This window comes from Orcinus orca, chromosome 21 (assembly GCF_937001465.1).
Source record: "Orcinus orca chromosome 21, mOrcOrc1.1, whole genome shotgun sequence".
Taxonomy (NCBI): Eukaryota; Metazoa; Chordata; class Mammalia; order Artiodactyla; family Delphinidae; genus Orcinus; species Orcinus orca.
The window spans coordinates 12,855,993-12,880,580 of NC_064579.1; the positions used below are offsets into that span (position 1 = coordinate 12,855,993).

General features: G+C 36.9%; 1 protein-coding gene across 3 annotated transcripts in view; it reads right to left on the reverse strand.

Moving 5' to 3' along the window:
- The window catches only part of TNKS (tankyrase), a 176,695-nt gene that overhangs the window by 8,696 nt on the left and 143,411 nt on the right, over nucleotides 1-24,588 (reverse strand). Inside the window, exons 18-26 of one of the 3 annotated variants that reach the window (XM_004277152.4) lie at nucleotides 19,772-19,960; nucleotides 17,424-17,661; nucleotides 16,753-16,835; nucleotides 9,910-10,030; nucleotides 8,601-8,698; nucleotides 8,357-8,431; nucleotides 7,535-7,640; nucleotides 6,751-6,937; nucleotides 3,851-4,007 (exon numbers count right to left, since the gene is read on the reverse strand). In XM_004277152.4, coding sequence (XP_004277200.1) covers nucleotides 3,851-4,007; nucleotides 6,751-6,937; nucleotides 7,535-7,640; nucleotides 8,357-8,431; nucleotides 8,601-8,698; nucleotides 9,910-10,030; nucleotides 16,753-16,835; nucleotides 17,424-17,661; nucleotides 19,772-19,960 — 1,254 coding nt within the window. Of the gene's footprint in view, nucleotides 1-3,850; nucleotides 4,008-6,750; nucleotides 6,938-7,534; nucleotides 8,060-8,356; nucleotides 8,432-8,600; nucleotides 8,699-9,909; nucleotides 10,031-16,752; nucleotides 16,836-17,423; nucleotides 17,662-19,771; nucleotides 19,961-24,588 lie in introns of those variants that run through there. The other 2 variants (XR_004475386.2, XM_033400604.2) reach the window with 2 other exon arrangements.

Consider the following 24,588-nt stretch of genomic DNA (forward strand, 5'->3'; position numbering starts at 1 on the left):
TTGTGTATTTGAAAATCATCCTACAAATCACTGTGTAGTCTTCTATTCTCCAAGTTACATAACTCTGCATTGTTCATATCATTTCAGTAAAACAGGCCACATGTCTGAAGTGGCCAATGACCAGAGAATACCTCTTCTATTGTCTAATTTAATGTGAAGCTTATAGTACAACGCACAAAAAAATTCCTGATACTCTAAGTCCAGTCATATACTAAAATCAGAACTACTTTTCTTTCAAGCACAGTGTAGTTAATTTTCAACACATCTTTTCAATTCCAAAGAAACAAATAATCCCACCAATAATAAATAATACTCCTCGGGGCTTCCCTGGTGGCGCAGTGGTTGAGAATCTGCCTGCCGATGCAGGGGACACGGGTTCGAGCCCTGGTCTGGGAAGATCCCACATGCCGCAGAGCAACTGGGCCCGTGAGCCACAACTACTGAGCCTGCGTGTCTGGAGCTTACGCTCCGCAACAAGAGAGGCCGCAACAAGAGAGGCCGCGACAGTGAGAGGCCCGCGCACCGTGATGAAGAGTGGCCCCTGCTCACTGCAACTAGAGAAAGCCCACACACAGAAACGAAGACCCAACGCAACCAAAAATAAATAAATAATTTAAAAATAAATAAATAAATAATACTCCTCGAACCAACCCTCTGAATTTACGTATTCTTGAAAGTGTTGATACTAAGGGTGAAAGATGATTTAAGGTATCACTAAGGGGAATGAAAGAAAAGTTACCAAAGGAAAAGTCCACCATAAATCAGGAGAAATTGCTCATGGGCAGCGACTCAATTAGTAGACATTAGCGTAAACACTGTCCATGTGGGAAGCACCTGGATATGGAAGCACAGGTATGCTCCCCTGAAACAAAACAGCTACTACACACATTTCAGTTTTCAAGGTACTTTTTTCTTTCAAATATGATTTGGACCACATCATTCTCTAAAATTCTTTTAGCAAGGGAATCTAAACAAGTTATCAAGTCAAACTACTTAGGAAATGGTTGAAAGATCAGCAAATACTACAAATGTAAACCTATTATTAGTATCCCTTATTATTTCTTTACACCCAAGCGTGAAAGAAATTCTATTTCCCATAGCTAACTTACAAAATCTTGAAAAGTGTATGGTAGAGAAAACTGAAATCACCTATAATCTCAATACCTAGAGATAACTGCTCTTATGTTTTGGTTGATTCTGTGTTTAGCATATACCATTAAATATACTTTTTAAATCACAGGCACATAAATATACTAACATTCATTTAAATCATTCTCTTTCTGTTGAATATTTAGGTTGTTTAAAATTTTCATTATGATAATCAACATAGCGATGAACCTTCTTGTAGGGTTTTTTTTGGGTGTGATCATCACTGATTATATCTAAAACAAATTTCTAAAAGTGGAATTACTGAGTCAAAGTGAAAGTGTTTTCTCTAGAAGTAGGGAGTTTCTGATTTAAACAGAAAAATTTGACAAATTTATTCTTCGGTAGTTTTTAAACTTTTATTTGGAAACAACTGCAAAACATATTAAGTTGCAAAAATTAAGCTAGTACCTAAAATACCTGTATACGCTTTACCTACATCCAAATATTGTAAAGGTTTTACTTATCCCATTTGCTTTATCATGTGTACTTCTCCCACCTCTATATATACTAGGCAGACAGACAGACAGACAGATTCAGTTACGTTTTTCCCTGAGCCATTTGAGAGTAAGTAATATACCTCATCATGGTTCTTTATCCCTAAATATGCCAGTATTTACTTCCTAAGAATAGGGATATTCTCTTACATAAATTTTATACTGACATAATACTTTTATCTACCTACTGTTCACATTTCAATTTTATCAGTTGATCTAATAATGTCCTTTCTCTTCTAGTACCAGATCCAATTTGGGGGCAGAATCTGAAGTTAGTTGTCCTGTCTCTTGGGTTTCATTTAATCTGAAAGTTTTCAAAGCCTTTCTCTTTTATAACATTGACATTTTTGAAGAATCCAGTCTTCCCCTCAATTTTTTTTTTAATAGAACATTCTTCATTTTGATTAGACTGAGGTCATACATTCTTGGCTGGAACACTGCATAGATGATTTTGGCTCTTCTCAGAATATGACATCTGGAGGCACACTCTGTGTGTATCTGTCCCTCATTGGTGATGTTAATTCTGATCATCTGGGCAAGGTACTGCCCCCTTTCTCCAAAGTATAATTACTGTGGGTTTCCCCCGTCCTTTATAACTAATAAGAAGACCATGCACAATCTTCCTCTCCGTATCAAAATTATCCCCTACATTTAGCATCCATTGATCTAATCTTTACCATGATGGCTGCAAATCTAGTACTCCCTCCTTATCTACCACCTGCCCTTGGCTTTCTACTGTAAGCAAAGCCTTCCTTTCCCCTTCATTTATTTATTTATCTATTTGTTATCAGTATAGAAACATAAATTCGTATTCTTTCCAATGTTTTAAAATTTATGACTGTACTTATTCTGATGTTCAAACTATCCCAGATTTGGCCAGTGGGAGCCACTTCAAGCCAGCTCTGAGTCCTTGTGACATGCTCCCATCATTGCTTTTGAGCACTTCATTACTTTCTGTTATAACAAGATGTTGTTCCGGGCTCATCTTGTTCCTATTCTGCTCCAGCCCTGGAATTAGCTGTTTCTCCAAAGTTCCTTTTAGTGGGGGTTGGTATTGGAGACCAAGATCTGGGCTTTAGGTGTGCTTATTGCTACTGGGGTTTCTTTGCTTTCAGCAGACAGTGCTAAGAAATACATGCACATATATACTCATGCTTACATATATCTCTTATATACCTCTTACACATATACCTATACATACATATTATTTACATGTGTACAAACATACAAATACTAGAAAGCATCAGTTCATATCGATATCTCCAATTTCAGTCCGTCCCTAGCATCATTCTTACCTTCCCCCATTCCACATTTATATGTCTCTTCTTCCACAGTGAGAACCCAGCTCCCAAAATTAACACATCAACACATTTACTCATTTGCTCAATCCTAGAATACAGCTAAAAGAGTTTCAATGCTTTGCCCAAACCACCACAATCAACAGATCTACTAAATGAAACCCAGGATTTGTTTGCAATTCTTCCCCCTACTCCACACCTGACCCGGCCCAAGGTTGTTGGCATATAAGAAAATCGTTTTCATAGTTTACTTGTATATAGTTAATTTCTTCTTTCTCCTTTTTTAGTTTTCTCTAACAGTGTAGTTAAAGTATCCATTTGAAATTCAATTAAGTTCAGACAAATTGGTTTTTGTTTCTAGACAAATTAGTAGGCATTTAGCAGTATTGTGAGAGTTAAGGCCTGGATTGAAAATGATAGAAAGTTTTCCTGTTTGTTGACCATTTTATCTTGGAGCCTCAAGCATTTGGCAGAATTCAATGTACTGTAGCTTTAAGACTCAGAAAGCTATTCTTCTGTGTAAGTGCCCTGATCAGCTCATGTGACCAGCCTGTGGCAAGTACCTCACAAAGATCTTTGAATGGCAGCTACTCTTAGCTCTCCATGCCATGAGGAGGCATTAGTTCAGAGCAGCAGGCCACAAGAGCTGCACGAGACGCCACACCTTTATTTCTCAGCCACCATCTTGTTTACATTGTATTACCTGGCTGACAGGTGAATGATGGGATCTACGTATAAAGATGATATCAAAGAATTTTGGTATGCTCATTTTGAACTGAATCAACTAACGCTATCAAACTATGTGGTGGATATTTCATTAAATGGCTTTCTTTAACTCTTACGTGGTCTCCGCATTCTGAATCAACTGTTTATGGTAGCTTGGTCATGCTTATTCCACGAGCACCATACCTGCTCTCCTCTGTAGATGACATATTCAGCATAGGCCAGCCCATTCACACTCGGCCTCCCAATGACGGAGTGATGGCCTGGGGGGGCGTGAGCCATTTTCATGGTGCTGAACTGCAGAAAGGACTTGCCAAGGGTCACTCTACAGAAAAGCATTTGTCTGAAGAAAAAAGGAAAGCAATCTTAGAATGACATAACTGTTAGCTTTACTGATTTTTTCAAAAGCAGTTAATATAAGGCAAGTTAATTTAAATGTCACTTTTGATTTTATGAGTAGGAATAGGATAAGATTTGATATACTGCTTTACTATAAGCTGTTAGCAGGCTCAATAGTTATACTTAACATTTAAAATTTTGGTGTGGTTTAAAAATCAATCATAGAAAACACTTGGCAAGTTTTTGACTAGTGGAAAAAGGACAAATACTAGCAAAAACTGTCTTCTGGAAGGATGCATGTGGCTGGATAGGAAGAAAGTGAAGAAAATAAGCAGATGGCAGCAGCATCTGAAATTAAGATTAGGCTTATTACTCATTATGAAGAAGCAAAAACTGGGATGAGATACATAATAATAAAAGGGGGTTATATATAAAAATACTTAGCTTAACTGTAGGTCTGGAAATTATACTACCTGAGTGAAACATGAATTGGGGCAGCTGTTAAACATTATAGAGGAGAAGAAAGATTGATTGGAAAGAAAGTGTATTATATAAACTAGGGGTTGGCAAAGTATGGGCCAAAATCTAGTCTGCCACCTGTTTTTGTAAATAAAACTTTACTGGAACACATTCTGGAACACATACTGCACACATTCCCACACACTGCCACACATTCATTTACAAGTCGACCATGGCTGCTTTTGTACTACAAGGGCAGAGCTGAGTCACTGTGACAGGGATCATACAGCCTGCAAAGCCTAAAAAACTTACTTTGTAGTTCTTTAAAATAAAAGTTTGCAAACCCTTAACAAACATTTTAATAAATATTTTAACTACGCTATAAGATTGGTCACACTGTTAACTGTAAATACCTGTTATTCAATCAAATAGTTTATTTTTAGTAATGGAGTATGATCTTTGCATTGTGACTCATCAGAGATATTACTCTGAGTAGAAATTGTGCCAGGCCCAGTTTAATTGAGTCCTGCCTGGGCTGGCTTTTTTAGTGTGATGCTACTGATGACCCTCTGGGATGCTGGCTTGGCATCAACTGTATCCTCTTGTAGGCCCCAGAGGAAAACATTTGGATCTGCATTAGAAGGAAGCTTTTTGAGCTCTATCTCCACACTGTGGTGGCACTACAGTGTCACTGGACTCTGCCCGCTCAGCCCGCTGGGCCCACTGCCATGGCTACTCCCAGTGTCCATATGTCACTCAAAGCTTGACCTGACAGGCCCTCGCTTTCTGCCTTTTGCTTCCTGCCCCAGGGTGTCCCTGTTGCTGTGGAGACAAAAGAAGATGCAGGACCTGCCTGGCTGGCCCGCGAGGCTGGTACTAGCTCGCGTCTGCTCACCGGCTTGCCTTGTGCCTTGTGTGTGCATCCTGCAGACGCAGCGGCCCCAAGGGGGGACACCAACGCCCTGTGGGGCAAATGCTGACCAGAGCAAGGCAGGCGCCAGCACATAAATTCAGCTCTCTTCCCCCATGATGTACTGCTCTGAGATGTAACAGTTCAGACCGTATGAGTCCAGGTCTCATGGACTGAGCAACCGACTGCACTGGTTATGAAACTGTGGCCAGCTCACCGGTGCACCTCCCGGTCTTTGCTCTGCCTCTTTCTCCGCCTCACTTCCTTGACCTCACTCCTGCTTCCCTGAGGTTGCACTTGCCAGGAAAGTGCTAGTTCATAAGCTTTTGCTTCAGGCTCTGTTTTCTAGGAAATCCTGGCCAAGACATAAACATGTGTGTCTAATTTTAATAAGCAACTGTTAATCCACATCTACGTTCACTTTTACTGTTATTTAGGAGTTAGGTTTGAAGCAACAAAGGGAAATTTCTGCAATTATATATCCCTGGGAATTTTTATGTGTTATTAACCACAGCGACCTTAATAGAAAGAAGTTTTCTTCTGGACATAGGGCATCTGTCCTAGAACTGCTGATGGCTACAATTTTTTTCACAACGAAACTGAGAGAGAGAAGTTTTAAGGTGAACAACTATAATGAATTTCATGGTTATATGGGTCTTTCTGAGGTTTCAACTGGATTACAAGGTATCTTACTAACTTGACTTTGCAAAAATAATGCAGCTGGTTAATCTAAAGAGAAATGCAATAAGTTGCAATCTTTGTACAGCACAATTCTTTTTGTACCTTTTCCAATGACAGGAAAGGGAATGGTATTTTTTTCACTGACTTCTGAGAGTTTATAACATTCTCTCAAATTTCTGAGTTTTAAAATCCCATTTAAAAAGCTAATATTCATTTGTTTACTATTAATTCCAAAGTTATATTCTGAGGTTGGACTTCTAACTAATTATATACCCTGCCTTAAAATATCACTAGCAAAGTCAGCAAATTAAAGGTTCTACTTGTTTATAGAAGTTATGTGCTTTAGTTCAAATGTGACTTTAGTTCAAATGTGACTGAAGCTAGAGGTTCTTTGTTCTCCAGAAATAATTCTCAACCTTGTTCTGAATCTGAAGCAAGGAAATTGGAACCCAGGGAGAAAGCCAAAATGGAGGGAGCTTCACTGTAACCTATGACTAGCTTTTACCGCTGCTGTCAGCTCTGTTGTCACTACTCCTATTGGGGCAGGGGCTGATCAGCTATTCCTATCCAACCCCAAAACAGTCTGACTCATTAGGAGTAAGACTGAGGATGACCTGTGACTTCTGCAGAGCCTGAGAAACCAATCTGGTTCATGACTTGAGGACAGCAACCATTACACAGAAGGCAAGATGCTCACCTGTGACATATGTAACACGACCGGTCTTTGTGCGTGGGGCAGCCTGTTCCTCCCCCAATTCCGTAAACGTACTGGTTGCTTTTAGAAGAGTTTTCAGCAAAATAAATCCCGGCACCAAACATTCCTCCTATATATGCATGTCGCTCATCAAACCCTTTATGAATAATGGCATTAATGAAAGGAGAACCTAAAAATATAAAGTCAGAAAGATCAGTTTCGAGCACTTTTCTAGAATCTCAATTAGCTGCATACTAGTTGCACTTGGCAGATTAATACTAATTAATAACGCCTAAATGAAAAGTTTATTTTGTAAGATGGTCTACTTACATAAATTATTATCATGTACTAGAATCTTATCAGGGACCCATAGCAAGGGTGTTATATGCATTTTGCAGACGGCATGAGATTTTAGATAGCAAGGTACAACGTGGCTTTGAAGATACAGATTATTTTACACCCAGTCCTACTTTAAGCAAAAACAGATAATCTAATAAACTAAAACAATTATGCTAAACTACAACAAAAAGAGTATTTCACTATCTAGATGGCTCAGTGTGCAATTTAAGTTCTGAGACAATTTCAGATAAATGATTTTCACTGTACATGCCTTGGAAAGCCTGTACTAACATGTAATGCATTAGCAAGCTGGTACCAACATGTAGTTAAAAAAAAAAATCAGAACAAACCATTTTTAACACAACACTAATATAGTCAGTAACACAGGCTTTTCACCCTACTGGAGTTTGCAAACACCCAGAGGGATAATGACTGTCGGGACACTCACCGTGAAATAACATGCGCTCGTTATGGTGGTTGTGATTCTCCTCAGACACTTCCTTCTGTCTGTGACAGAATCGCTCTCTCAACTTCTTGTTGACAACTTTTTGAATCTTTAAGGATGAGGAAGAAAGAAGTGAATTAGTGAAATGTTTATTAATTGGTAGTTTATGATTTAAAATAAGAAGTATGTTTTCCTTTAGGGAGGTTCAACTTGTTTTATGTTTTGTTTGCTTAAAACATTATTTAAAAACGATAAAGTTGCCAGGCCAGTGTAATTCAGTTAATACTCTGGCTTTTAGTGACGTAAGTTTCAGCTACAGTTTTTGTTTGTTATTCTGCACCATACCTAGCTATACCTCAAAATCAACTGAGGACTTATTGAATTTCAGGATACAGGGGCTTATAAATCTGTACTTTCAAAAAGCTCCCCAGGTAATTCTGATGTGCACTGGTGTAATTTCAATAGGTCCATTAACCCAAAGGGTTAACCCAGTTCTCAATTGATTTTATTCATCTTCATGACATCCCTCTGAAAAAAAGCATATGGCAGTCATTTATTCCATGTTATAAATAAGATACTGAGATTAAGAGATACATGCATACTGATATAAACACTGACTCAATTACATTGATTGAAAATCCAGGCCTTTAATGCTACTTTGAAATAGTGATAACAGAAATTACTGTCAGCTATGGTCCAAATTAGTGGGTGAGCTGGGAGTCTTATCGCCATGTTTGCCTCACTAACGCCAGCTGCCCCAGCCTATGTTTGATATTCAGACAAGCTGTGCAATCCAATTTTCACCCTGAAATTTTAAAAACTTACTCGAATGACATTGTATCTGTTGAAGATGCCACCAGCATTACCACCATCTCTGTGTTCGCGAATTGTACTTTGCATCTATAGAACAAAAGAGAGTAACTTTCTGAAAATACGCCAGTGTGTAATTCTGAAGACATTCCTCCTGTTGTTTTCAAAAATTCAATTCTATTATATTGTGTCACTGATGAGTCTAAGACTCAGCACAGATTTCAGGAAAAGATAATTAAAAATTTTCATGTACAATTACCTCCTCTTCTACTGACTGATATTCTTTATCTTCTGGAGCAAGATCCAGCAAAATAGTTCCCTGATTAACACAGTGAAAAGTCAAATAAGGATTGGTGCCTGCAGGAGAGAAAAATTAACATATTACACAAAGGTCCACACTCTTCAGGCTCTATTTTGGGGAACACTTGTCATAAATAATAGATATTTTGGAACAAGTCTAATGTATGTGCAATTTGAACCTAATATATAAGGTTGTATTAAGCAAGTACATCCAAAGACAAGAGAAGAAATGGAGATGTGTTTGGTGATCAATTTGATCTGTTCTTACAGAGGTCCTTGTATATACACACAGCAGGCTCAACAATTATTTGTTGAACTGAACTCAATCATGAACATACATGATGCTGATACAAAATCACACAGTGTGATTACAATGTAGTGTGGTCTAAAATATAAGAATTATCCTCTAAAAGAATTATTATCGGTGAGATGACTTGAAATGGTCACTTATAATAAGTTTAAAATACATTGTTCTTGTTAATTTCATTACCCGTGCTGATTTAGTACAAATAAGCAAGACTCAAGCTCAACATCTGTTAACGTTTAGTTTCATGTCACTCTTGCAATTTTATTACCTCTGCAGACTAAATGACTAATTCAAGTTGTTTTCTTTCTCTCCCTTTGCCTTCCTATAGCGAAAGCACTTCTAACAAACAGAGAACAGGGAGGCACACAAAGGAGAAAGATAGGCGTGTAACAGCAAAGTACAATGGAAAAAGACCGAGCTGACAGTTGTGAGGGAGGGGAAAAGACACAAGATAAGGTAAGAGAGAAAGGTCAGATTATGAAAAGCCATGCTATGAACATCTGATTTTATCCTAAAAGCAACAGTGTTCTATTGAAGGGTTTTAAGCCCTGGAATGATATGATCATATAGTCATTTTGAAAAGTGTCTTCTGGTTACAGTGTAGGGAAGGTACCAGAGGGGTGGCAAAGGTGACTGTCAGAGATAAGCTGGAAGGTGGTTGTGAGAGTCCAGGAGAGAGATGACAGTGATAGGGATTAGGTGACAGCAGTGGGAAAGGACAGAAGCACAGATTCCAGAGATATTTAGGATACAAAGTGTTGGGGAAGAGGGAAGAGTGACTCTGATTTCTAGCTAAAGCAACTAGAGGGAGAGCGAGGTCAAGGATGGAGACAGGGAGGCAGGAGGTGCCACCCCAGCTGAGTGCACGAGCTCTGGGGTCAGGCCACCCGAGCAAATGCCAGCCTGGACGCTTACCTTGTACCACTAATTTCTGAGATCTATTTATTTTTTAATAGCTTACCTTGCTGTCCACCTAAGAGTCTTTCTACTCCCTTGATTAATTTATGGCGGTGTCCGTATGCATTGATGCCTATTTCTTTCAACTCTTCATGGCCCATATCGGCCAACACATCTAGTGTAATCTGAAAAACGAAGCAAAATTAATTGCTACATCTTTAACAGCTCCTCAGATGATGAAAACTTTTCCATTTGCCTTCAATGCTATAGCATCCAGTCAAATTAAGAAAATTCTTCTGTTTCCTTTATAAGCATGAACTGATAATCTTCTTAAAGTTGCCCCCCATAAACTTATCAGCTTTTTGCTCACTTGAAATACTCCCTAATTTGCTTTCAGTCAATGGAGAATTAAAATGGGAGAAATAATGCTATAGAAGTAGAAAATGGTCATTGCTATTTTTCCTTTTGATTATTTAATTCTACCACATTTTGCTTGCCTCAAGATATAAGAGGGAACAACCAGTAGCCTGAAAATGGGGAAATACCAGATCCCAATATCCAGAAGGCAGCAGAGGTGAATGGTAGGGAACGGGAGAGGTATTCAGCATAATGAAACAGGAGAAGCTTTAGGGAAGTAGCATTTATATAAAAATAAGAAGGAACTTCCTAGTGCTAAGAAGTATCCGAGCATGGAAAAGGCTGCTTTAGAAAGCAGTAAGATTTATATCACAAGCATTTAGTTAGATTATAGACCATTTTATATAGAAACTATATAAAGAATTCCAATTTGGAGAAGAAAAAAGAGAGTAGATAGATGGTTTTTAAGGTCTCTTCTAAATTCTCAGATCTAACAATCCCTGAGGCCTAACATACATTCTATTTTTGTACAGAACAATGGTTTTAAATTTTTGGTTATTCGTTCCTGTAGATGGAGATGGTTAGCTGCCACGACTCAAAATTACCAGATTCCTTTGTTGACTAAAAGGAACTGTGACTCTAGCGTCACCCAGTGGCAGTGCTCTGAAGGCACAGGGTGAAGTCCTGGGCGGCCACATTTCTTGAGGGATGAACTGCAATTTTCAGCTCAGAAGAAGCTGGCCCCTCTGACAGCCCAAATTCTACTCCACAAGATTAGCCATTGATTTTCTCTTTCCTCTGGAAACGGAGAAATCCTTTGAGAGACACTCTTTTTCCCACTCAAACAAGATATTTTTATCTATCCATAGCTCTCTCTACCTTTATCCTTGCACATAGCATTTTAAAAAACTAACATATTAGGCCTGGAGCTCTGATGGTTTTTATTGTCAAAATGAAATACTATATAATGAGTCCGATCTCCTCAGTGCAAAAAGCATACATCATTCATTCTTGGAAATAATTTACTTTATTGCTCCTAAGTGGCCATTTAAGAAATAATCGCTCCATTGCACAAAATGGGCAGTTCACTTCCAATCACCCAAAGGAAGTTTTCAGCAGAGCTTTTAAAAAGCAACAGTTTTGAAATATGTATCTTTGAGATGGAATAGATCACAACATAATAGGAGTCTTTACATTTTTAGCTAGATGTGATTTTAATATAATTTGGAAACCATGCACAAGGTTTACTACTTTACTGATATTCCATTCTTTTTTCCTTCTAAACTTCACATAAGGTTGATATAAAAACAGGATCTCATATCTATGTGGTAGCTTCAATTTAAAGAGTCCTTAGCTTTTCTGAATTGATACATATAGTGTATGTCTGAAAGAAGCAGAAACCAGGCCAGCAAAACATAGTATTAGCTTCTAGAGAAGACATGGAGAACATTTGATACATTTGTTCATTACATATAGCTCCAATCGTGAATGAAATGAATACCTCATTTAATACTCACAATGACTCATGAAATACTATTACTGTCCTTATGAGAAAATTAAGGCACAGTGATGCCATGAAAATACTACACAGAAGAGCTGAAATGTATTGCCATACTTGTCTTTCCTCTTGCTTATTTTTCTTAAAAAGGATGACTAAAAAGCTAACATAACTAAACATTAAATTTAGTTGCTTTGAGTTACGTGCTACCCTATTTGTCCTCATATTTATTGGAATTGGCAACTGGAAAACCTTAAATGACAAGCTAAAGAATTTAGATTTATGTTCACTATCATTCATTCATACATAGTATATTTAATGAGTACTTTCTGTATGCTAGATATTTCCAAAAAAGTAACTAATTAAACATTTCATTTAATTCTAAAACAACCCACTTCAGCTCAGAAAGGTAAATAACTGGTCCAAATTGGTAGTAAAAGAGTGGAGCCAGGGAACAAACAGAATCCTACCACTACAGATCATGCTATTTCCTCTACCAAGGAGATAAAAGGTAAACACAAATATTTGGTAAAGGTTGGTAAATGTTTTGGAGGAACCCCTATGGGAACTCTTAGGAAGATTACTTACTGGCTTGAGGCTACAAGTAGGGGAGGGAACAAAGAAAGGACTAGGAAGGGGATCAGGAAAGGTTCTTAGAAGAAAGTAATAATTCAGCTAAGGAAGAGGACTTAGGCAGAGGAAGAAGGGAAGGGTGTTTAAGACAAATGGAAGACCATGTGCAAAAGGAAAATCAAGTGAGAGACTACAGAACATTTGAGAGACTCTAGCAATAAAGTTCATAATGATCAGCGTATAATGTATATACAGGAATAAAAGAAGGGATGGACAGAGCAGCAGGCTAAAAGCAGATCTAATGGGCTTTACACACCAAGTTAAGACAGTGTCCAAAATGTCCAAGAACACCTTTTCAGCAGAGCAACACAAAGGTGTCTTTCAGGAGGATGGCAGTATGAAGGGCAGACCTGGAAGGGAAAGTGACTGTGAACAAGATGACGACAGGGTGGAGCGGATTGGAAGGGATGAATCGGAGAGCAATTTCAAAGGGACAGGTGACAGGGCCTGGTAAATAGAAACGGTTAGAGAAAAAAAAAAGAATAGGGGTAAAGATTATTCCAAAATTCTGAAGCTGAGTGAATATGAGATTATTGTGTTAATAAAAGAAATGGAAATAATTGGAAGTAAAACAGGCTAGTTGGATTTTAGGTATGTGTCTCCAAGATTCAAGGCTTTTATACTGCTAGAAATATTTTTCTGAAAATTATCTTTAAATTAACTCACTTTAAAAAACCACAAAACCTTAACTTAGTTACATCCAGGAAATTACAAGTTTGTTGGGCCAGTTATTTATAGTTAGCACACGTTAAAACCAAATTATAATCTTTAAAATAAATATTATCCATGTATCAGCTAAGTCATCTTGCACATAAAGCAAATGTTACTTCAAGAGTGTTACTTTAAGAAGGGCTGCCTCTTGTTTCTAAGATTTATTCATTTTCTCTGGGGTGGAGTGAGAAGAACTGGAGTTTTAATGAAAAAGGCCTTTCTTTTACTTGGGCTTAAAAGATTGCAGGCTAGAGTAACAGTAATTAGAACTAACTTTACAATCATGTTCATAATGAATTTCTTGAGTCCATTCCTTTGTCTTTAGATTCTGAAGTAAAAATTTATATGGTCACTTTTCATGATAATATATATGTGGACCATAAATATGTTCACAAGGAATCTTCCAAGTCACGGCATTTATGTTCCAGGAATTGCAATGTAAATCAAATCAGTCTTTCCCACAGAAAAAGTATTCTAGTCAGGAAGCTATGTTATAGAGGAAGGGCCAAAGTGACACTGGTACTATACTTAACTAACTATAAAGGACATAGGTATATATTATTTAATATAGAACTAGCAAAGTATATACGACAAACAAGTCAAGTTAGTTAAGAGACTTCAGAGAGAATAACTGTGAAGGTAAGAGGTGAGGCTATGATGCTCTGAAGGAAGTTTCCCTGGAACCAGAAATAAAAGAACTATGTTCCCCACTCCACTGAGAGAGAAGAATCTATCAGTAGGAACAGAGGCAATAAGATATTATGTGTCAAAGCATCTCAGGAAAACAGGACGACTCTGCCTTCAGCTCAATAGACATGAACTAAATGGCTACAATACATACACCCTAACACTTTGCCTCACCTCACAAATACCTGGCCCTCATCATATATTACCGGACTGACATAGAATGTTAATGGCAGAAAATCCTCTGGGTAAGTTATGGAAAGGGTTACAGAAGGTATTACTCTATAACTAAAGGCTAGTCAAGTAACAATTGTAGTCAAAATAAAACTTTAACTGCTTGAAGACTGGGCCAAAAGACAGTCACACAGAGTTCAACACAATGAATGGTGATATCATTTGTCTGGAGGAAAGAGCTATGCTAGGTAATAGACATTAAATGGAAGAGTCAACATATTGATAAAAAAAAAAGATACAGAAATTATTCTGGCAAAAGGAAAATCAATGGAACCATTTACTCAGAACAAAACTGAAGTGAAAAAGATAACAATGAAACTGATGAAACCAGGATAAGCTGTCAAAAGGACCAACTGTTAAGACTAAACTATTAAACTATTAAAATCAATAAAGTGAGATAACCAGGCCACAGGAAATCAGTTACTATAAAAGAGAATATATAAAGTAAAACAGAAAAAAGAAAACATAAAATTATGATGCGAACTGATTAAAAGAGTAGAAACTGAACTCTTGAAAAACGGTTAACTGGAATTATTTGAATTAGCGTCTGTTTTTATTAAGCAAAGATATGTGAAATTTCACAGTTATTGTGGATATGATTTGGGAAGAAGGGAGATGGCTGGAATATGGCTTTAGCAGAGGATACTGCTTCTAAAACAGCTTTAATACCTTCAAGGGAAGGATAAAGGAAAAAGAGTCTTACTGTTTAGGCTATTCTCATAAGAAATCTCCAAACCAGAGGGTGAATCAACGGCAGGTGCAGCTTAAAGGAAAAGGAAATTATTATAGCAGTTTATGAAGTCCTCCCCACCAGACAGAAGATACAACTGATGTTTCATTAAAGTATATTTTAAAAACTGGCACAGAAGCATCTGACTGGGAATTTTAACTATCTGGACTTTTGAAAGTATTATTATATTTTACAGGTAAGGCAAGTGATAGGTTAAATGCCTTAATCAGAATCAAGGTCTTCTTTTAGTCCAGTGCTATTTCTACCCAACTGTTTTGATCATCAAGAGCATTAAAGATCAACTACAATATATAATATGAAGAAATTCAGCTAAAAAAAAAAAAGACATTAGAAAATCTTAACATCATAATTGATATGAAAAAGACCTGGAGCTTTTAATTAACTCTAAACTGACTATATGCCTAACAAAGAAATCAGATGGGGCAAAGAGGCCAGTGAAGAATTTGGACACTATATCCATTTAAAGAATAACTGAAAAAGAAGGTGAATTTATGCTAAATTAGGAGAAACTCTGTAAGGGTGGGTGGGTGGTTGGTTGGAAGGGTAAATCCACGATAAGTTGACTAGGTCTTAGAAATATAAGAAGGGCTATATTATGTTGTAGTGAGCTGAATGGTGGCCTCAAAAAGATATGTCCATGTTCTAATCCCCAGAACTTGCAAAGAATCTTTTTTGAAAAACTTTTTTTACATCTTTGCAAATGTAAATTCAGTTAAGGATCTTGAGATAAGGAGATCATCTAGGACTATATGGGGAGGCCTTAAACTCAATGCAAGTGTCCTTACAAAAGACACACAGAAGAGAAGACAGACACAGAGAAGGCACGGTGAAGACAGAAGCAGAGATTGGAAGGATGTGGCCAGAAGCCAAAGGGCCTAGAAGCTGGCAGAGGCATGGGGCAGATTCTCCCCTAGAGCCTCTGTAGGGAGTGCAGCCCTGCCGACACCTTGATTTTGAACTTCAGGCCTCCAGAAATGTGAGGGAATAAATTTCTGTTGTTTAAGTCACAGATTTGTGGGAAATTGTTATGGCAGCCCTATGAAACTAATGCTAGTCTAATATGTAGACCAGAGGTTAGATTTCTGTGCAAAATAGGGTAAAATGTAAACATAAGATTAATAGATTATACATGGGGCAGATTTGGGTGTACTTTAAATTACAAGCATTTTATCATACCTGCCCAAATTGTAACAAGTTATTGTCCCACATGGATATAAAAAGGGTAATTCCCACATCTGGGAGAATGACTTAGTGACCTCTAGAGATCTTTCCCACTCTAAGATGCTGTGTGTATTAGTAACAGTCAAGTCAAACTCAGGAATTTATTATTTGATAGTTAATGGTAATAAAATCATACAGTGATAAGTTAAAAACTCATTATCCTGTAGAAAAACAGAATGACAAACAGAAGGATCTTAATTCATAAACACCCTAATGATGACTTCATACTAAGACCTTCACAGCCATTTCAGATATATCTGAAAATAGGCTAAGTCTATAAGCATATGGCCAAGTTTTGGTTCAGCATTATTTTAGGCTCCAACTAGGCAATGGAAACTTCATAAAGAAGCAATTTTTAAAATGTACACTTGCCCAAGAATTATTTTGCTATCCAGTAATGGATAACTGCTTCATGAAGATTTTGCTAAATAGTTAACATAAAAATTTCTCACTAGTTTTAAGTGGAGTCTAGTCACATTAGTAATAAAATGAGATGAATAATGGCTAACACTTTTTGGAAACAAAATAATGAGGAAAGATTTTGAAAACATTCTTTTGCAGGGGTTTCATGGCCTGTTTTGATATGTAATAAAACATATTGAGCCAGACTGCTTATAAAGATACAACAAAATAACAGACTCTAATCATCTGTTAGACAATTTTGGAAAGAAGCATAAAATACTAGATTCCTCTAGCTTTTTCAGAAATTTGTTTTGAGTTTTAAAAGAGCAGCGAAGAAGCAGAAAAAGAAAGAACAAGTGGCAATTAATAACTCTTAATATTAAATTAAAAAGACTCAACTATGTATGAGAGCTTACCTGTTCTGTTTCAAAGATGTCCCGAAGGTGTTCAAGACCAAGGCTTTTCAGGAATTGGCTAATATTCATGTCAAGACCAGCAACTAAAACAGACATACATTAAAGTTTTTCAGAAAGAAGTTTATCAATCTAAAGGAAGTTCCAGTATTTATTTAAAGCCGCGGCTCTTTGACACCCTTGGCTGTGCAGATGATTTTACTTCAAGTTATCTCTGAATTTGATGGGGAAATAAAAGCAGAGTTTATCTTATCAGTAGTACTTATATTAATATTATAAAGCATAATATAATGCTTTTAGTGAAATATTTAACAGTGGAATTAAAAAATCCAAATTTATCAGCTATTGTTTCAGCTTTCATTTATCAGCTATTGTTTCAGTTTTTATTTCTTACATAATTTCTCAGTATTTTTCTGATATAATTTCAGTAATAAGACTCAGTCAGTTCAATAAGATACTATGGTTGGAAAAGGATATACTGGGATATACATAAGTAAGAACAAAGTAGATGCCAAAGAATTTATTCTACGAAGACATATTTCTTATAAGCTGTTGTGTACATGAAAACTTACAGACAGGATGTCTTTAAGTGAGGTGTTCAATAACTACCAATAGAAAAGTGAATCTGTTCACTTAAAACCGCAAAACCAATATGCGTTCACAGGTGTACTTGCCTTCTCCTTCCTTCCTTTCTGTGCCTGCTGCGCCATCCCCAGCGTTAGACGCTCCTCCTACTGCCAATTCTGCTAAGGGGCCGGCGAGGTTGTCTATGCTGCTAGCAGCAGACAGGCAGGAGGGGGTGGATGCTGGTGAGATCAGAGAGGCACTCACTACAGTAGCCTGAGGTTTAAAACAGGTAGGTAAGGCCTCTGGGGGCATGGCGTCTATCAGCAAAGCTCTGATATCGTCAGCCTAAAAAAATAAATAAATAAAATAAAATAACACAAAAAAATTACGTTTTAAAACAATAAGTTTCTCACTAAGGACAAAATGCTTAGTGAATTCTTTCTTTAATGAATGCTCCATTATTCCCTATTGGGTTTTTTTTTTTTTTTTTTTTTTTTGGTGGTACGCAGGCCTCTCACTGTTGTGGCCTCTCCCGTTGCGGAGCAACAGGCTCCGGATGCACAGGCTCAGCGGCCATGGCTCACCGGCCCAGCCGCTCCGCGGCAGGTGGGATCTTCCCGGACCGGGGCACGAACCCGTGTCCCCTGCATCGGCAGGCGGACTCCCAACCACTGCGCCACCAGGGAAGCCCCCCTATTGGGTTTTGATCATTCCTTCCTCCTTCCTTCTCTGATCCACAGCTCCAAAGAGTCCCAGTAGTTTCAATAGGTAGAATGGAGAAACTACACAATTTAAAAAAAATATTTCATCTTTTGAAGATCTAATGTGCAGCTTGGTGACGATAGTTAATAAGTACTGTAAGTACTTATATAAGTACTGTACTATATTCTTGAAATTTGCTGAGAGTAGATCTTAAGTATTCTCACCACACACACAGAAAAAAGTTAACTGTGAAAAAAATCCAAGAATGTGAACTATGTTGACTCCTAGAAATACTTTTTAACACTAAATGCAAAGTGTGCACACAATTGTTCATACTTATTACACATGTATTCAAAGGACATGTAAATTAACAAAGATTTGAATAGAGTTAAAAAAATAAAATATTTCATCTTTCATCTAAAAAGGAGCACATTTTAGAATGCTGATTCTCAATCATCTCTTCTTTAGAAGGAGTTTCCATACATAGTATGTGTTGTTTATGCTTAACAACTACAATAATTTTTGTTCAGTTATTTAGTGCATACTTAATAATTTAATGTACAATCAAAATCTGGTGAAACTTTAAAGGGACAGCACTTATTTTGGCTAGCTTATTCACGAACTCTACAGTCTGCTAGGCACAACTGTTGTTAGAGTATGTGGGAGATTGTCCCCAAAGAGAGCCAGCTATCAATTCTTACTTCCATGTACATCTGTGCCCCTCCTTCCATCAGAGGTGGCACCTCCCTTCCCTGGAATCTGGGTTGCCTATGAGTTTCTGTGACCAATAGAATGTAGAGGAAGTGATGTTCTGAGGCTTTTGAGCCAGGCTTTAAAAGGATTGGCAGTTTCTACTTTTTTTCTCTTAGAAGTCATCCTCCCATGCTGTAAAGAAATTCGAACTAGACCACTGAGTGTGAAATACTACGCAGAGAGAGGTACTGTAGGATTTAAGGCCATCCGAGATGCTGCAGCCTCAGCTGAGCTCCCAGCTAAAGGGAGCTGGCAGAACAGCAGAACTGCCTAGCTGAGCCCAGTCAACCCAGAGGACTGTGAGGAATTATAACTGTGAGTGGCACTGTACTAGCCACTCACTTGGTTTTGGTTAAGCTACTAAGTGTTTTGAAAATTGTTACTCAGCAACAGATATATAAAACAGAATGTGGCTTAGAAAAGTTTTTTGGTTAAAAAATTCTCAATTATGTGACCATACAGTAACTCCCTGATTTCCAGAAAATTCAGGAAAGATGTTTCTTTACTGTGTTTAATTCTGTAGTTAAATATCATTTAACCACAAAAATTTAATTCTTGATTTTGAAACTATTTCTACAGTATGTCAGTTTACTTTTCCATCTTCAGAAGAACGATATACTGCTTAGAAGATAATTTTTTCTTTGACTACCTCACCCCCCTCAGGTAAATTACCATGAACATCAGATGCTCTAGAATAATAAGCCACAGTAGAAGGTGCTCAGATACTTTACGAATACAATCTATATACAAGTTTTTCTATGATTCATGTTTTCCCTCCAAGTTAAGTATGGCAAAAAAAAAATTAACTTACTGCTTAGTTTGCCTTAATAGTTTTAAATTATATAAAAATGAGAACTTAAAAAAATTCATAAGGAAGGAAATTTGTTCTTCTTCCAAGAGATATATGCACCACTAGAGGTAAACCTGTTAAGCCCTGGAATTTACTGTCATTTCTGAAAGTATAACAAGCAAGTCTAAATATTTTGAAATGAGGACTTACTGTTGCCAGATCTAAAGGTGTCTGGCCTTCTTGGTTCTTCATAGTTGGATCTGCACCATGTGCCAGGAGTAGGGCACAGAGCTGTGTCCTGCCTTTTTGGGCTGCTTCGTGAAGAGGAGTAAATGCCCACTTGTCTGTTGCATTTACACATGTGTTGTATTTTATCAGTAACGCTGCAATGTCCACATGCTGAAGAAAAACAAAAGGATGCCAAGAGGTAAGAATGAGATTATTTGGTAAAGCTCCTTCAGGTACACTTGTTTTTATTTAACATTTCATTCCCTCTATATCTCTATTCTCATCCTTAACAGAAGTTTCTTCTATAAAAAAAGAATATTCATTGCACCCCTCCACCTGTATTTTGGACTTCATCTTTTCTTGCTTCCTCTAAAATATCAATTCCACAATTATTCTGTTACCCTGTAATTCTTCATGGGAGCCTTAAAAATTTTTTTTATTCAGTCTTATATTCAGATCTATCTTAAAAATAAACATATAAGATGAAACTATTACCTGACTCCAAGTTTCCTAATAATGGGCTAACCTGTTTGTCAAACTTTTCAAACCAGCAACCTATAACCATTGCTTCTCTTTATCTTCCCATTTCTCTTTCTAACCTATTGCAACCTGATCTATTTATTGAAAACACTCATCTCAAAGATTCTCAATGTTCTTTCTTCAGCCTTTGGGAAAGTAACATAAAAAACCTTTTACAAAAATTAGTCTGTCGAGCCAAAATGACTTAGGGGGTGGAGGAAATGTCAGCTGCAGACGCATTAACTAATAACCTGGGCATGAGGTGATAAGATCCTCAACTGTGATGGTTAGAGAAGAACGGAAAAGAAGAGCTAAATTTGAGAAATTTTGAAGGCAAAAAAATCAGGTTTTAGAAAGACAAATTAACCACAGAGGAAGAAAGATGAAAAAAAAAGTCAAAGGTGACTGCCTTTTTTCTTTTTTAATTTGGTCTAGAAGATTAAGAAAAAAAAAAGGTAGATGGAAGCATTAACAGAAATTGAGTAGCAGAAGTTTAATTAGGAATGAAACTATAAGGAAGGTTCACTTGGGGTGTGTGGTTTCTGAGGTACAATATCTAAGTAATGATGTCCTGTAAATGGTTTCACACAAAAGGTCAGAGCACAGATAAGGGGGTCATTTACTTATTCACTTACTCTCTCTTACCGACTCACCCACCAACCAAACATTTGCTGAATACCTATCTGAAGCTGAATTTCATGAGAATGGGAAGAGATGGGGAAAGTAAGGACAGAAGTATCCCAGGATAGAATTTAGGGCATGTTTCTTCAAATTTTCCTTTAAAATTCCTTAATATTTTCTTTGCTCTCTTGAAGACACTCACTTCAAAAAGAATAGGTACTTCTTCTGAGGTAGTATTAAAGTATTTTTTGGTGTTTTTTTTAATATAATACAAATACTTGTTAATTTTAGGAAAAGTGATTTCAGAAAACAGAGGAAAATACAAATCAGACAACTTCTAAGAAAGCTTCCATATTTGCTCTGACAATATAAAGACAACAACAACAACAAAAAAGAGCATAACCAGACTAGGGCTTCTGAGAACAGGCCATGTTTTGTGATCTTTTGGGGATTATGAATGAGGTATATCATGATTATAAAATTGATTCTAACACAAATGATAAAAATAGGTAACATTTGTAGCACTATCAAAATCACTTAAAACAAAACAGACCCCAGTGATTTATCTCCCTTATTCAAAGGATATACGTTGAAAAGAATAGCTATTTTTGTTCAATTAACCCAAAAGCACGCAGTAATTTCAAGCTTCTCCCCAGTAAGGTTATGGGGTGTTTAAACTAGGTTCCTGATGATTAGTTTTATTCTACTCCATTTGTGTTGGCAGTATAATATAATTTGGTAGACTAATTTGTATAGGCTTCCAAAGTTAGACAGTCCAAGGAAAATTACGTGTGTGTGTGTATAAAATGAATCATATATATGGTATGTATTATTAAACTTTCTTTATATTAAATTTATAGTTTATGCTTAGAGAAACCAATTACGTGCTTATTAAATTTGCTGACAAACATCTGAAACAGCAATAAACAGGAAATATGCTGCCACCCAAGTAGACTAAAAACACAATTCTTAAATCTTTTAAACAGCCACACCACTGGGGCAAAAAAAGTAACTGAAATTTAACGGTGACAAATGCAATAAATAAGCTACAGCTCAGTCCTATACAATACATAAGAGCAAAGCATTGAACTAGAAGGTCTAGAAAAGGAATTGAACTCTGCTGGAACGTTTCCAGGAGTCAACTTAATATGGTTTCAAAATTCAGCTGCAATACAAAATGCTTTAAATGACAAATGCAACATAAAAACACTGCAAGGGCCCTAATTTAATTTTAGAAAGTTGGGAAGTAGGGAGAAGAGAAACGTGTTTGGGTTCCAGTTAGAGCAATTTAATTGTACGATAATGTCATGAAATCCCCCTAACATTATACATTTTAGAGAAAGCATTAAAAAATGAAAAATTTGAGAGAGAAAACTCAGCAAATTGATTTACTCTTATGAGATAATAGAAAACTACATGCTGTGTGGTAAATAAATATCAATGCTTTATATCTACTGAAGAGCAAAAAAATTAGTTGTCTTGTGTAAATGTATATTAAAAAATAATATAAGGCATTATAATACAAAAACACTAAACAGGATAATGCACATTACCATTAATATATACTCTCATGAAATCTGTAACTTTTATTTAAACTTCTTAAACTATGTCTTTGTTTCTCCTTTTGGAAAAACTGAAGTGGTAAGTTCTTTCTATATAAAAAGGCCCAAAGACACACAGAGAGCTGACTGAGCTCTCCAGAGGAAAAAAGGTAAAATATGTATCAAAGAATGATGACCAATAAATAACAGCTTAAGTAACTTTATGTAATTTCAGATATCTCACACAATTATTTTATCTGCAGCTACCAGTCATTATCCATTACTGAAGTCAATTAATCTATTTAATACTGATATTGAGCTGGTCAAACATACAGCTAATTCCTAAGGCTGTGAGATATAAAAGTGACACACAGACCTTATTCTGACCGGCCCAGTATGAGGGCTGTGTGGATCGAGTTATCTCATAATAACTGTATTCCCTTGGATTTGGACAGAATGCACTTTCCACATGCATGGTCTTATCTAATTATCACAATAACCCTGTAAAGACGGTCTCAGCATCTAAGTTTTACTAGTGAGGACAGTGAAGATTAGAAAGATTAAGGCACTTGCTGAAGACTTGTGGGTTATGGAGGAAAAGATTAAAGACTAGATCCCAGAGGTTCAGACTCCAAATTCAGGTCTCCATTTCGCCACATCTGCCTGCATGGTCTTGCTAGACTAAAACACAAGCGCCATTTCCTGACAGGTTGAAAATGGCAGAGAGTATGATATCAGGGAAAAGCTATTTAAGCAGAGATCACTGGGTACCTAAAACTACTCTACCAATCGCCTTATCTTAAATATAGAAGCCTCTATTCCATACAAAGTGCCACCAAAATCTCCTTCACAAAACTATCACTTCAGGGCAGTACATCATATACACCATGCAGCCAGGCCAGTCCAAGCATCATTGATATTAATACTATGTAACCAGTGTTCTGCCACCCTAACAGAGCCCTATAATTTCATTAAAATATCCAGCCAAGGCTTATGTGCTGTATGAATAAAAAGGGGCTTTGGAAAGACATATGGATTTATATGTCTAGAGATAATGAAAATATAATTATATGTACCCCTTAGCTAAAGTAAGATAAAGTAGCTTAAACATTTTTTATATCATGGTTAACCTTGGTCCTTATTTTAAGTCTACTAATTGAGACTGAGATAAATACAGATTTGATGTGGTTACTGACAACAGGTTATATGATATACAAATTGCATTAGATAAAATTATTTCATGGAGCAGAGATTCTCAATGGAGGGAATGACCTTACCTACTGCCAACTGAAAATCACTATGAGATGTTACTGGGGGTGGGGGGGTGGGTATATGTTGTACATGGTAAAAACATGGTAACCAAAAAAAGTCAAGAAACCATCAAAGTAAAGGTTTTAGTGAATAAGAGTACATAGTCATTAGCTCACAGATATTTGATTTTTAAGTTTCCAAGTTTAATACAAGAAGGATTTTTAGAGTGAGTCAAAAAATCCACCCACACACTGAGGCAAAAGTACTTGCTACAAACATACTGTCTAGCTCATTAGCATTCTTTAGTAGAAGGATGGGATGAACCAGGTTGACTGAAACCTCTACCAAATGCCCTCTACACAGCCTGGAGAACTTTCTCTTCATTTTTACCTCCATAAGCTACATTCATTTACAAAGAGCTCAGCAGTAGGGATGTGATAAAAAGCAGGATAACATAAAAAGAGAGAATGAAACTAAAAATGCTCATGATCTTTCTCACTTGGAGTTAGAAGAGGAGAGCAGGAGTTGTGGATAATGGTGAAATAAGTTTATGAAAACGGGACAGCGGGCCTCTGGTCAGGAGGCGGACTGCATTACACTCCCTCAGCTAATGGCAAGATAGCTGCAAGGGAATATGAACAAAGACAAGGCCGTCCTGCACTCTACCTTATTATATTTAGCCACAAAAGAGAACCACTATAAATTTTCTTTCTTTCACACTGGTCACAAATTGACACATATGTGTAATAAGTAGAATCTCAACACCTTTCCCATCAGAAGAATGGGAATTAAAAGGTAAAATACTATACTTAAACCTTAAAAATTTAGTTTTACTTTCTTCATCCTCAGTGACAACTATGAAAGCTA